The following is a 12,710-nucleotide window of genomic DNA, read 5'->3' as shown; positions in this document are numbered from 1 at the left end:
ATGAGATTATAGGCATGTTGTGTGGGGGCCAGGATTAGGACAGATGGTGTCAATCCTTGTGAGAAGGAAGAAGCACAGGTGAGTTGGGGGTTTATGAGAGTGGCATAAAAGGACAAAGGAAGGTATGAGGTATGATGCACAAGGGAGGTTAAGACACAAGTTTGATACCCCAGAATCATCTTACAGCTTTTCCTATGCTAATACTTTTTTCTTCTTCATCTCAACCACGTTAAGACTGGAGGAGCTTTTAGACAACCAGCACCATTTCTGATGGTTGGGCTGGTTGAGGCTGTTGCTGATCTAGCTGTGAAATCACTAGTCAGCTGGAAGTTAACTTGGTTTTTAATCATGCAGGCAGTGCTTCTTTTGAAAGTAAGTTGGCACAGCTAGTGCTATCACCGCTTGGTACTATAGACTTGACTTTGTTTTTTTTTTAATCTTTTATTGCAGTTTTCTTCTTGATGTATGCTGGTTACCTTTTGTTAATCTCTTTTTCACACTTCAGAGGCAACAGCAGAAACTGCTCTGTTGTGCTAAGAGAATTGATTCAGGTGTAGCAGTTAATTAAATGAAATATTCTGAGATGGTACCAACCTCAATGATAGCTTTGCATCATGGCTTTTGATGTTGGATTGCATGTGTTTAATTTCTGAGATGATGCTGACTGAGGAAGAACCTAAGTGCCCCAGCAATGTGGGTATTTTCCACCTTGTCATGCTGTGTTGAGAGCTTATATCACCATAACAAGGTTTATTAGATTAGTCAGTACTCCATTTCTCTTGATTTCCTCTGTCGGCCCCTTTCTGATACTTTGGAGGTTGTATGGATGGTCATGAAGTTGTTCTAATACAATTTGTACACAGGAAAGAATTACTGGGAAAGGATGTCTCTGAAAAACTGCGTGTCCAGTGCTAGCTGAAATCAGCTTCACTTGGGGATAAGACGTGCTGTTTCCATGGCAGGAAAAATCATGGTATCACCAGGACATGTGTTTTTAAGAAATTTCTTCTTCCCTTTGGGCAGGGAAGAGGAGGAAAGATTGTAGTTCTAGTTTGTAGCCTTCTCTTTCCTTACAAAAGTGACACCAGCCCTGAGGAGCAGCTCCCTCTACAGTCACCTAATGAAATTCAAACTTCGGTCGGTGCGAGTCTCCTGTGCTCTGTCCCGTCCCATCGCTCCTGGCTGAACAACGTGGCTTTGCAGAGCTCTGGATCTTCTTGCCTGAATCCTTCCTGTTACCTCCTGTGTTGCAGTTCATATGGGTGCTTTAAGCTGGCTTGCGAGGAGAAATTTTTGAAGTGCAAAATGGTGCCTGTGGTGTTAGGTTCTGATTCTTTTAGTAGCAAATAAAATAAGCAAAAATAACAAATAAAATGAGCTCCTTTGGGGAGATGCAATAGAAGCAGCAAATAAAACCAGGTCTGTGAGCACTGGCTAGAGTTTTCTTAGGTAATGCCTCAGATTTGAAAAGAGTAAAAGTAAAAAGATGACGGCTAATGTTGAAACTATAATTAAAAAAAATAAAATCATTTGCTTTAGCCAGTACAGTTCAGACCTGTAAAACTAAATTTGTATTCTAAAAAGATATTCAGACTTGTCTCAGTATACATTTGCAGCTATTTACATACATTTGATTAACATCTTAAAGCAGATTCCTTAGTGTCTTTTTTGGTTAATGTGAGCTTTAATTTGTATTTTTAGACTGCTTTTCTCAACTATTCATTTTTAGCCTTGTTTGTACGCCCAGCTGTTATGGGATTTAATATGCATCTTTCTCAGATGGTTGCCTTTTCTCTGTAGGAGTATAGAAGTGCTTTGTCTAATCAATTTAAAAATTGATTTTTAAATATGATAATCCGATGGATTGGATTGATTGGACCAGGACTAAAGGAATGCTTTACAAAAGCTTTCACTTTTAACATTTGTTTTTTATCGAGTCCTGATCATATCTGTATTGTTGACATGCAGAGTTCTTTCTTCTAAGTTTTTTCACATCAGATTTCTGAAGAAATATTAATATTTGACCTTTCAAGGCAGAATTGGTGGATTTTGCTATGTTTGTTTACTAATATTATAACAGTGTTTCCTAATGACTGCTTAAGGTGGTGATACTGAAGATCTATTTTGATACATATATGTGGCTGCAGCATTTTCATAAAAATCCTTGTCTTTTTTTGTGACTCTCCTGCATGTCTATTTGGATTAAGGAGTAGATTTTTCTCAGAAAATGGTGGTGATGGAATCAAACTTGGTGTTTCCTTGGTGTTAAGAAGAGACTGTGCTGCTGTGTGTGGGTGTATGGCTATATGCAGAGAGCTGCTCAAAGCTCCTTTCTCTCCATGGGGATAACTGGCTGCATACCAAACTGTGGCCAGGAGAAGCAGAAAGCAATGTGTGGGCAGACTGTGTGATCTTTTATTAGCACCTTCATTAGACTTCTGCGTTTTCATCTATCAGTTGACACTGGTTCCATCATTAACTGCTTAAATATCTAGTTTGAATCATTTTATGCAAGGGAGAATGTGATTTTTAAAATGATGTTTTGATGTGTGTAGTTAATTTTTTGGTTGCAAATTACATATTTAAGACTGCAAAGCACTAAAAATATGCACCAAAACATCGAGTGGCTTCTTATCCTTTTCTAGAATGAATTTAGACTAACAGAAACGGTGAACTCCTTAAGTCTTGAGTCCCAATTAGACAGAAAGCTTAAGAACATGTTAATATTTTCCCCAGGTTTCTGGAGTCAAATTGTTTTGAATAGTACAGTTAAGTTGTGTCTCATGAAAAAAATTACTTAGAAGTGGAACTCTGAAGTTCTGCAGTGTGACTAATCATATTGATATTGATTGAGTTTGTAGGGATCATATGAATTGGGTGAGGAAAGTTTCAGTTCAATTTTGATTTACAGAAGGTAACTAAGGATATTAAATTCTTCTTCCTGTGGTGCAGATTATGACATGTTAAAGTTTTGAGGGCTTTTGTACTTTGACAATTTAAAAACCTGTTTAAAAATAAAGTACAAAATAAAAAGCTATTCTCTGAAAATTTATCTTTCCAAATGGTTATGTTGACTTTATGCTTTGTTTTTGTTACACTTATAAATCCGTACGAGTTATGTGATAGTGTTGCTGTGGTTTATTATTCTGCACTATGACATAAAAGTCACTGATGGAAAATGTTAATATTGTAACTAGAAGTACACATAGATTATTTAATAATGATGTTGTGTCATCAGGTTTTATAGGATGTTTGATCTGAAATGATAGCTGTTAGACTGTGATTGCTGCATCTTTCTTTTATCCTGGTATAAGTGCGTGCCCAATGACTTTGCCAAGGCTGCATAAATGCAGATTTCTGTACCTTTTGCCTGTATTCATGTGCTCTTTGGCTTTGCTCTTCTAGATCTGTTTTTTCAAGTGTGGATTCTCCAGCCAAGGTCAGCTCCATGGAAAAGAAACTTATTCTCAAGAGCAAAGAACTCCAAGACGCCCAGGACAAGTGTCACAAGGTATTTATTTATGCGATTGGCCATCTCCATTGCTCCAGGAATCTGCAACCACTGTATGTCCAGGGATCTGTCAGATGCTGCTGATCATCCAGACTCGCGGTGGGCAAAGTGCTTTTCCTTCAGTGAGGTGGCTTCCTGTCCAGTACAAAGGGAGATGAATTTAGGCCATGCCGTTGCTCTAGATACTTTTATCTTAACAAGAAGCGGCTCTGGATTTTAAACAGTCCTTTTCTCAGCGTGACACAGACGACTGCTTCTTCCTGCAGGCCGTGCCTCTTCGTCATACGCACAATTACAGCAGTACTGTTCTCTTCCTAACTCATCAGCTTCTACTTATGTAGCTGTTGTCACGTCACTGGTTATGGTGAACATCTTATAACAGTTGTTGTGCTCCAATAAAGGGAACCCGGTGGAGTCTTTTAAAACTCACTGCTTGTTTGAGACTTTTATGAGAGTTCGATTGCTTTTCTCCCTGCTCTGTTCTGGATTTGACCATTTGCTCCTGACAAGGAGATGGGGGAAAACCATCTTCTGGTCCAGCATGGATTTGGGATAAGGTTAAAGTGACCCATCTCTGCAAGTCAGGTGAAAAATGATTGTGTCTTCTTTGCTAACTGGGGTTCGAAGAATGACTGAATATGAACAAGCAGCTTGAATGAATGGGGTGACTTAGACTTACTACTTGTCCTTAAGAAGAACTGTGCATTCCTGGAGCAGAGACAATGGTATTGGAATTTTAACACCATTTGGAGAAACATAGCTAGAAGTCTCTTGGAGACAAATTCCTTACAGACAGAGCTCTGAAAGTAGCAGTTAACAAAGCTTTTTGAAGCCCCCTTTATAACTTCTTGGTATTTATTGCAGATGGAGCAGGAAATGACGCGGTTGCACCGGAGAGTGTCAGAGGTGGAGGCTGTACTTAGCCAAAAGGAGGTGGAACTGAAAGCCTCTGAGACCCAGCGATCCCTCCTGGAGCAGGACCTGGCCACCTATATCACAGAATGCAGTGTGAGCCTTTGCACCAGTTGTTTCAGCTCTGAAGGCCTGAAATCTGATGGTCTTTGCCTTTCTCTTCCATCACGGTTTCAGTGGGGTACTTGATGGAGAGAAAATAATATGTGAGAGGATATCTGTTGAATATGGAGCCCTGAAGTGTTTGCAGAGGCTTGCTTGATAGTTTTGTTCAAACTTTGTTTCATGGTAATGTACTTAGAACACTCAGGAATATCTGCTGTCCTGGTCTTGCTGAAACTATTCGTGATGTTTGTCTTACTGGCTGTGCTAGAACATGCTTGGGTTTGACTTCTTGCAGGTTTCTTAGCCAGAGAAGGATGGGGCCTAACAGTACCTAGACAGAAATCTTCAAGGACAAAGAAGAGGATTAGGAAAGTGTTGCCTCCATCTGTGCTATTCTGAGTTCAGACTGATCCAGTTCCCCAGCGTAATGTCAGGGATGATGCTAGGACAGGTGCTATTTTTCAGATAGAATATAAAAACGAGGCCTTAAAATCATGTCTCTAAAGATCATTTGGCATTTTTTGTGGGAGCTGGAATGTCTGCCCAGTTGTCCTGGCAAGATTCCAGTGAGGATGTTTTCATGCTAGTTAATAGTCTCTGTATTTTCAGTTGGATATAATATTCTGTTTCCTCTCTTGTACCAAGAACAAAAATGCAGATAATACTCTGTTTCAGAGAACTGAAAAGCATTTCTCATGGGTTTGTTTGTTGAGAAGCATGTCTTAAAACAGGGCTGAGTGGTTTTCCTATACCAAATGCTACTGAGTAAATAAATTCAGTTTGTATTTTTCTATTGAAGAATAATACACAGTTGATAGGAGGACCACTGGTCTGTCAAAATTTGCAGGTAAGATATGTGGTGAGTTACAGTAGCAGCTCTTCTGTTCTTTGTAGTTTAACGATGATGAAAGGATTTAACTCACTGGACAGCAACAAGAAAAATGAATAGGCTTGTTAGTAACATGAAGTTGAAGGATTGTATCTAGGTTGTGAATTAATAGTGCTAGGTGAAATACAGATAAACGCTGTCAATAATGGATGCCTTTTGTGATCACTCTTTGGTTTTTGTCTCTAAACCTGATGTGAGGAAGTAGAGATTTGAGCTAAGACTTAAATATAGTAAACAGTGTTTGTGAAATGGGCTGCTTCTATCCAGATAGAAGCAGCACTGGCCATGAATTTCTTTAGGGTTCCATCATTGGTGCCTCGATTGTTTTGATGCCTCACTGCAGTCAAGGAGGCATTTGTATAGCTAAAGATCTTTATTGTACAGCCACCTGAAAAACCAAAGACTGTGCATTGAACATGTTGCTTTCTGCAGAGCTTAAAGCGAAGCCTGGAGCAGGCACGGATGGAGGTGTCTCAGGAAGATGATAAGGCACTACAGCTACTTCATGATATCAGAGAACAAAGCCGAAAACTGCAAGAGATCAAAGAACAGGTATACCTGCTTCTTCGGGGAGCAGAGCGGCTGCCTGCAAATAGGCATTCTTGGCATATTCGAGCTCTGTTGCCAGGATTACATTTTATGTTGGTAGGCTGTGATGACTCCCAATCTGTGTGTTTTCACATGGTTTCTTAAACAAAATGGGAAACAACAAAATTACACTTTTGTGTATGTTGCAAGTAAGCACAAACTCCAAGTTTTTCTTTTCCTAGTCCTGAAAGTACTTTGTCTATAAAACCAGCTTAGGAGAAAGTTGCAATGCTTTAGTAATATGCTGCATTAGAAATGACCGATCCATTTTAAATGGTCAAGCTATACAAATTTCACAAGTTAATGAATCTTCACCTGGGAGGGAACTGAGCTAGCCTTAATTTTGTGTTAGTTTTTTTTTCTTCTTTCTTATCTGGCCTTTAAAATACTTAAGTCTTTCAAAATACAATCTGTGTTGCCTAACTGTTCTTTCTCTAATTTAATCTATTTGCAAAGTAGATGTTCATAATTTTTTTCCACCAGAAGAACGTTGAAAATTCATTAATCCATACAGGTGTTCATAAGGAAAAAATGTCAAAATTAAATGAAAATATGGTGACAAATGTGGATATTTTTAGGATTTAAAATGGTCTATGAGACAGAACCCATTCAGTTTTATGAATTAATAGCAACATATTGTATTGAGCAAAAGAAATTGAAATTTGCTATGGCATTCAAACAATTCTTTGCAATTATCTGTTGCTTTTCATCTTCAAAGCACTTTACAAACATTAACTGACTGATTTCATAGTGTTTGAGACAAGGAAGCCCAGAAACCTTGGTAATAATTCTCCAGACATGAGCTGCTCTTATGTAAAACGTAATGAAGTGCAAAACCAACTCTTCTGGGTGTAGCAGGCCTCCATAGACTTTTACAGCATTCTTCTGGATGGTTGTTTTATGTAATACAAGGGATCTTAGTTCGTAAAGTTGCTTTAAATATTGAAATGTGGAACATTTTTGGTGATGATAAATGTCAATAGATTCTTAGGCAGTACAGCCGCATGTAACAGAGGGAAAATAATGCAAGTAATTTTTCATCAAATATTTTGTCCCAGAATCTCTTAATTTGGCTTGTGAAGATTCACGATGACATAAAAATGCTACTTAGGTCAACAAATGAATCTGTAGTATCCTGCAGACTTTCGTATCAGGGGTGATCTTCTGAGCTATCTGAAACCCATGTGCAAGAACACCGCAACAAAATATGCAGAGGTGTTTTTGCTGACTCATCCCAGCAGGTGGATCTTAGCTGTTAAAGACTTGGATCATTATTTTTAAATCAGAGGGAACCGCGAGGTGAGATGGAAGAGTTTCTTAGAGTTTTGCTGTTGAAAACCTGAAGCTTGAGAGAGAACGAGTAAAATTAACTGCAAATCAGAATCTTCAAAGCCCAGTAATTAGGCATTTGGTATTTTCAGGGCAAGTCTGTAGGTTCAGCTTAGCCCCAGGTACTTTAATAGAAGAGCATGGTGGGTTTGTGTTTTTTTTTTTTGTTTGGAGTGTGTGTTTGTTTTTTGTTTTGTTTTGTTTTTTTAACTAACCCTGTGTTACCTGTGACCATTCCTTGATGAAGACTCATGAATGGATGAACTTGCAACAAATCAGAATACATATTTTTTGAAAGGCCTGCTTATTTGTATGTTGCAACCCTGATGGGATTTGCTTCAGGTATATGCCCTGAGTTTTGTCTGTCCATTAATATGTGCTTAAGTACATCATAGTTTTTAAACTATGCATATGCAAGAGGTATTGTTCTGTGTCGCCTTGAGTGATGCGGCCTGTTCCTTTGACCTGACCATGAGATTTATTCAAAGATAGTCTTGTAAACGTGAAGAAACAAGAAAAACTGAAATATTACTAATTATCTCCTCTTCTTCTTTCTTTTCTCCCTCCCCATTCTCCTCCCTTCCCAAATACTCATTTTCACAGTGGCAAGTATAGTCATACCTGTAATCCTTTGGTCAAGTTTTTGCTAATAAAAAGGCCGAGTATTTTAGGAAGTCTTAACACATGATTTCTGAGCAGAACGTGTATTCCTTCAAACCATTCTGCCTTTTTTATTCACAAATGTATTTGTATGAAACGAATATTTGAGTTAATATATGCACACTTATAAAAAGGCTCTAATTCTTTCCAGCAAGAGAATAAATTTCATCCATAGAGAAACTAACTGGAAAGAGTAGGTCCTCTGTCTGCCTTACAAACTGGAGAACCAAACTGGGAATTACGAACCAAAGTGCCATTCTGGATGCTCCCCGTAACGGACAGTAAAGCAACCTGTTAAAGGCCCACCTTCTTTATGTATCTGCATAAGCTCTCCATGTTGCTAGAGAATCACAGCCTGACATTAGGGTCAGTGTTCATGCAGTCACTTGTCTAACTAAAGGCAGCTGGCTGTCTGGAAGGAGTGATGACAAACCTGATTTTGTCATGAGACAGTTACTCTTTTGAATATGGGGGTAGTCAGGCATATTGTAAGATATTAAAATGGAAAGAAAGATAGACTCCCCCACTGTCAGTCCTTCATCATCTTTTTTCCTAGCTCTTGATGTGCATGTTTTCTACTTGTTCTCAGCTTTACAAAAAATACTTTGTTTTTGGTTTTGTTTTTTGTGGGTTTTTTTTTGTTTGTTTAGAGTAATTTTATGAAATGTATACTTACAGGACTAAGTAAATGCTAAACAAACATAACGGAATTCTTTTTTTTCCAGTGAAGATACAAGAAGCAATCTCTAGGAGCCAGTCTCAGTTTGAGTACCCAGTCTCATTGAGATAGTCAGTTCAAATGTTCTTTTCTTCTCCCACCTTCCCCATCGAAATGCTCTATCTTAGAGTGTCCTGCATGGGGAATCATTATTTCTGCCTATATAGGCAAATACCTTCTATGGGCAATTTAGACAGTTTTTCTAAGTTAATATTTGATTTTAGGTTGTCTTCCATACAGAGCAATATGATCCTTTTTAACTTTGTCAAGAGAAAATAACCGATAGCTAGAAGCCACAGTATGCTACCCCTCTGCTTCTCCTTCTTCCCTTTTACCCAAGCTGTGCAGATCTGTGGTAATTGTCATGTTATCAGCCTGAGAAAATATATCTTGAGGGAGCATCTGGGCATTTAGTAGAGACGTCAACTCAAAGGCACATTTCTGTTTCAGAAATTAGAAATGTAAGTAGTTTTTATCATTTGTATGTGGATGTATGTATGTGTTCCTGCAGTGAAGGCACTCTCAAAAAGTCAATGTTTTGACTTTATGAGGTATTGACTTGAAAATGGCAAGACTCAAACCAGAACACCACAGATATGATATTTTATTTAGCTCTTAGTGTTTTATTTTGTACTGTACTTTTCTTCCACATATTCTTAAATGTGCCTCTTGCCTGCAATCAGTATTCTGGGATCTGCTGCTCCAAGTATCCCCTGTTGCCTCTAAAATGTAATACCTTTTGCTTCCCTTCCACCACAACTACAGGAATATCAAGCTCAAGTAGAAGAAATGAGGTTGATGATGAATCAATTAGAAGAGGATCTTATCTCAGCTCGCAGGCGTAGTGATCTTTATGAATCGGAGTTGAGAGAGTCCCGACTGGCAGCTGAAGAATTCAAACGTAAAGCTACTGAATGTCACAACAAACTGCAAAAGGTAGTTTAGGCGTCATGGGAGAGGGGGCTAATGCTTGCTTGAATTTCTAGTGCTGTTTTACACACATACACACACACAAGTTGTGTGTGTGTCTTCTAAGGATTAGCGTGATTTGTACAAACAATACAAAATGCCTTTCAATTGTACACTCGAAATAATGTAATTTATACTTTGTGTAACTGCTTGTGTTTAAATTGCATGAGGTGATGACTGGCTAGAAGACCAGTGTACTACAACTTTTCCTGAGACTCTTACATATTTTGTATTTAAGTTACAGGTTAAAGATCAAGGAAAAAGTGAAGCAGGAGAGTTGTATTGCAAACTGGAGAAGGTATGCTACCTCAGTGTCCAGGAGTTTGCTTCCTGGGTCTTTCATACTATGCACAGAAACCAAGAGTGTCTTTGGCTAGTCAATGGCATGCACAGCCTCACATCCCTCCCTATTTTTTTTTTTTAATCTTTTTCTTGTTGTAATTCACTGTTCTTTCTGATTTGATGTAAAGCTGTTTCTGGATATCCTGTTCTTAATGGATTGTGTTCGGAAGGTAGGCAAAGACAGGCCATTATGTGTAATCTGAGTTTGGAGTTAGCTTAGTGATAAATAAGGGTTTTCTTTATGAGTAAAGAATAGGAAGTGAAAAAGAAAAAGAATTCTGAGTATTCTCACACTGAACAATCTACTTGGTGACCAAAATATGAAATCAACCAGAAGTTAGTAAAGTAGGAGTGTGCCAAGGAGCATTTTGGTGTGTTGGAATTCATAGGGAGAAACGAAGATTTTTGGGAAGTGAATTAAAATAAATATGGTATCATAAGTAGAGAACATTTTTTCCTTTTTGGTTTTATGACACTCTTTCCCCCCATCTTTTTATTTAACTGTAGATCAATACAGAGCAGCAGGCCAAAATCCAGGAGCTGCAGGAAAAGCTGACAAAGGTAATGTCTGGGTGGTGAAAGTGAATTTTCCACAAGATTTTCCAGTGAAACCTTAAGGCAGAGGAGGGATGAACTTTGTTTTATCTTCAAAAATAGAAATAGTCATAGCATGGGGGATGATAAGGAAAAGGGGGTGGGAACTGGTATCTGAAATCATTGGTGTTCTCAATATGCTTTTGGCTCTCGAGACATGTCAACAGTGTTTATTTTCACAAATGAAGCTGAGTAAGAACTGGAGTAGTGTAGAGAAATTCTAATTTAAAAGGCCAGTTTGTGTATGCTGTATGCAATGCACCAATCCCTTGCTTCAAAAACAGGGTTCAGATGTTTTAACTCACTAGTAAAATATATATTGGCCTTGGTTTATTCTCCCAGTGTACTCTGTTTTAATTGCAAAATCACTTTCCGGTTTAGTTATTCACAGAAAAAAATGTTAAATCATAAGGGTTCACAACAGCATGTACTGAGGGGGCTTTTTCAGGGATTAGTGATCTAGAATATGAATAGGAGGCCAAAACTATGTAGAAATAGTACTTCTAATGTTTCGAAACAGTCATATTTTAATCCCCCCTCCCCTTTTCTCCTTTCATTAATTCTAAGGAATTATCTGTAAGCCAACAGGTTATTCTCCTAGTGTTTAGTAAGAGTATTTTGTGAGTTCTTTGCAAGAACTTGAGCTGAATTTGAAGGCAGGCTTTGCTTTCAATACATAGAGACAATTAGAAACTTGCAGTACAGCAAGACAAATATGTAGATCTCCTGGATCTTTTGAAACAAAAGAATTATGTAACAGAAGTTAGAATTTGGCTTTCTGCACATATTTGTAGGTTGCCTTAATTTTAGACCGCTAGGCCAAAGTTCTGTAGCAATTTTATTCAGAATGTTGACCATCTCAAGGTTGTGAACTTTTCACATATCAAGTTTGTGTGTGTGTGTGTTTTTCTTATAATACCCTTTTTTTTCTTCCTTTGGACCTTTAGGCTGTGAAAGCTAGCTCAGAGGCAACCGAACTTCTTCAGAATATCCGTCAAGCAAAGGAGAGAGCTGAGAAGGAGTTAGAGAAACTGCAGAATCGGGAAGATTCTAATGAAAGCATGAAGAAGAAATTGCTTGAAGCGGAAGTGAGTGGAGAATGTCTATCTAGGGTAAATTAGTTATTGGGATGTGTCTTGGTTTAGGAACCCTCATCTGGATGACTGAACAGCTTGTATTCCTGTAGTAACTATTCATGGGAAAGTGATGTTAGACATCAATCCATTTTTAATTAAAAAGCATATATTTATTTGAATAAAACTCAGAGGCTTTTTACTTTCAGTGAAGTGTCAATAAGGGCATGTGGTTAGCATAAGGGATTTGAGGCATGATGAGGATTTCAAATATAAAAGACAACTGTATATTGACTGCTTCAGCTGACGTTTTCTAGAAAAACTACTCATTGCTTTGTGATAATGCACAGTTGGTTAGTCTAAATGGCAGTTAATAATTGCTCTACAGGAACGGCGCCATTCTCTGGAGAATCAGGTGAAGAGATTAGAGACTGTGGAACGAAGAGAAAACCGTCTAAAGGAGGATATTCAAACTAAATCTCAACAGATTCAACAGATGGCAGAAAAAATTCTGGTGAGCAGAGGTGAAAATGAAAGATAAAGGGTAAGAGTTTGTAAGAAAGGGGTAGGAAAGGAATGGAAGACAGAATTGCATTGAATAAGGTGGAAATTGATGAATGAAGGGATTTGTTTCTTGTACCGGTCATACTGGAGAAAGCTTAAGCACTCAAATTCTATTTGCACCTTTAGTTACAAACTCAGTCCTGTATCTTTAGTCTTAATACACTTCAAAATTCTAGTTGTCTCCGTGGGAGCACTTTTAAGTCAACTTAGTAATATTTAAATTAATTACCTAATGATTGTTTCAGAAGTAAAACATTCTCGGGACAGGCTACTGCAACAATAAAAACATTGATATCTAGCTTTTACACTAAATGACAAAGGAATTTAGAGGTCAGATCTACTTGAAATGCTTACATTTTAAAGCAGAGAGAAATTAGTCATCTAAACTGTTCCTCTCCAAAGATAGTATTTGTCAGGAATCCATTTTCACACATACCTTCTCTGTTGGCAATTTCT

The 12,710-nt window shown here is 38.0% G+C and overlaps 1 protein-coding gene across 1 annotated transcript in view; it reads left to right on the top strand.

The window, feature by feature from the left end:
• Positions 1–12,710, top strand: part of CIT (citron rho-interacting serine/threonine kinase) — a 71,666-nt gene that overhangs the window by 20,126 nt on the left and 38,830 nt on the right. The window contains exons 11-18 of the mRNA XM_068412399.1: positions 3,406–3,511; positions 4,376–4,519; positions 5,850–5,969; positions 9,478–9,648; positions 9,926–9,979; positions 10,531–10,584; positions 11,565–11,705; positions 12,079–12,204. Of these exons, the coding sequence (XP_068268500.1) occupies positions 3,406–3,511; positions 4,376–4,519; positions 5,850–5,969; positions 9,478–9,648; positions 9,926–9,979; positions 10,531–10,584; positions 11,565–11,705; positions 12,079–12,204 (916 nt within the window). The remainder of the gene's footprint in view (positions 1–3,405; positions 3,512–4,375; positions 4,520–5,849; positions 5,970–9,477; positions 9,649–9,925; positions 9,980–10,530; positions 10,585–11,564; positions 11,706–12,078; positions 12,205–12,710) is intronic.

Source organism: Nyctibius grandis, chromosome 14 (assembly GCF_013368605.1).
Source record: "Nyctibius grandis isolate bNycGra1 chromosome 14, bNycGra1.pri, whole genome shotgun sequence".
Classification (NCBI taxonomy): Eukaryota; Metazoa; Chordata; class Aves; order Nyctibiiformes; family Nyctibiidae; genus Nyctibius; species Nyctibius grandis.
Note: the sequence above shows the minus strand (reverse complement) of the source record. Positions and strands in the feature narration are given on the sequence as shown.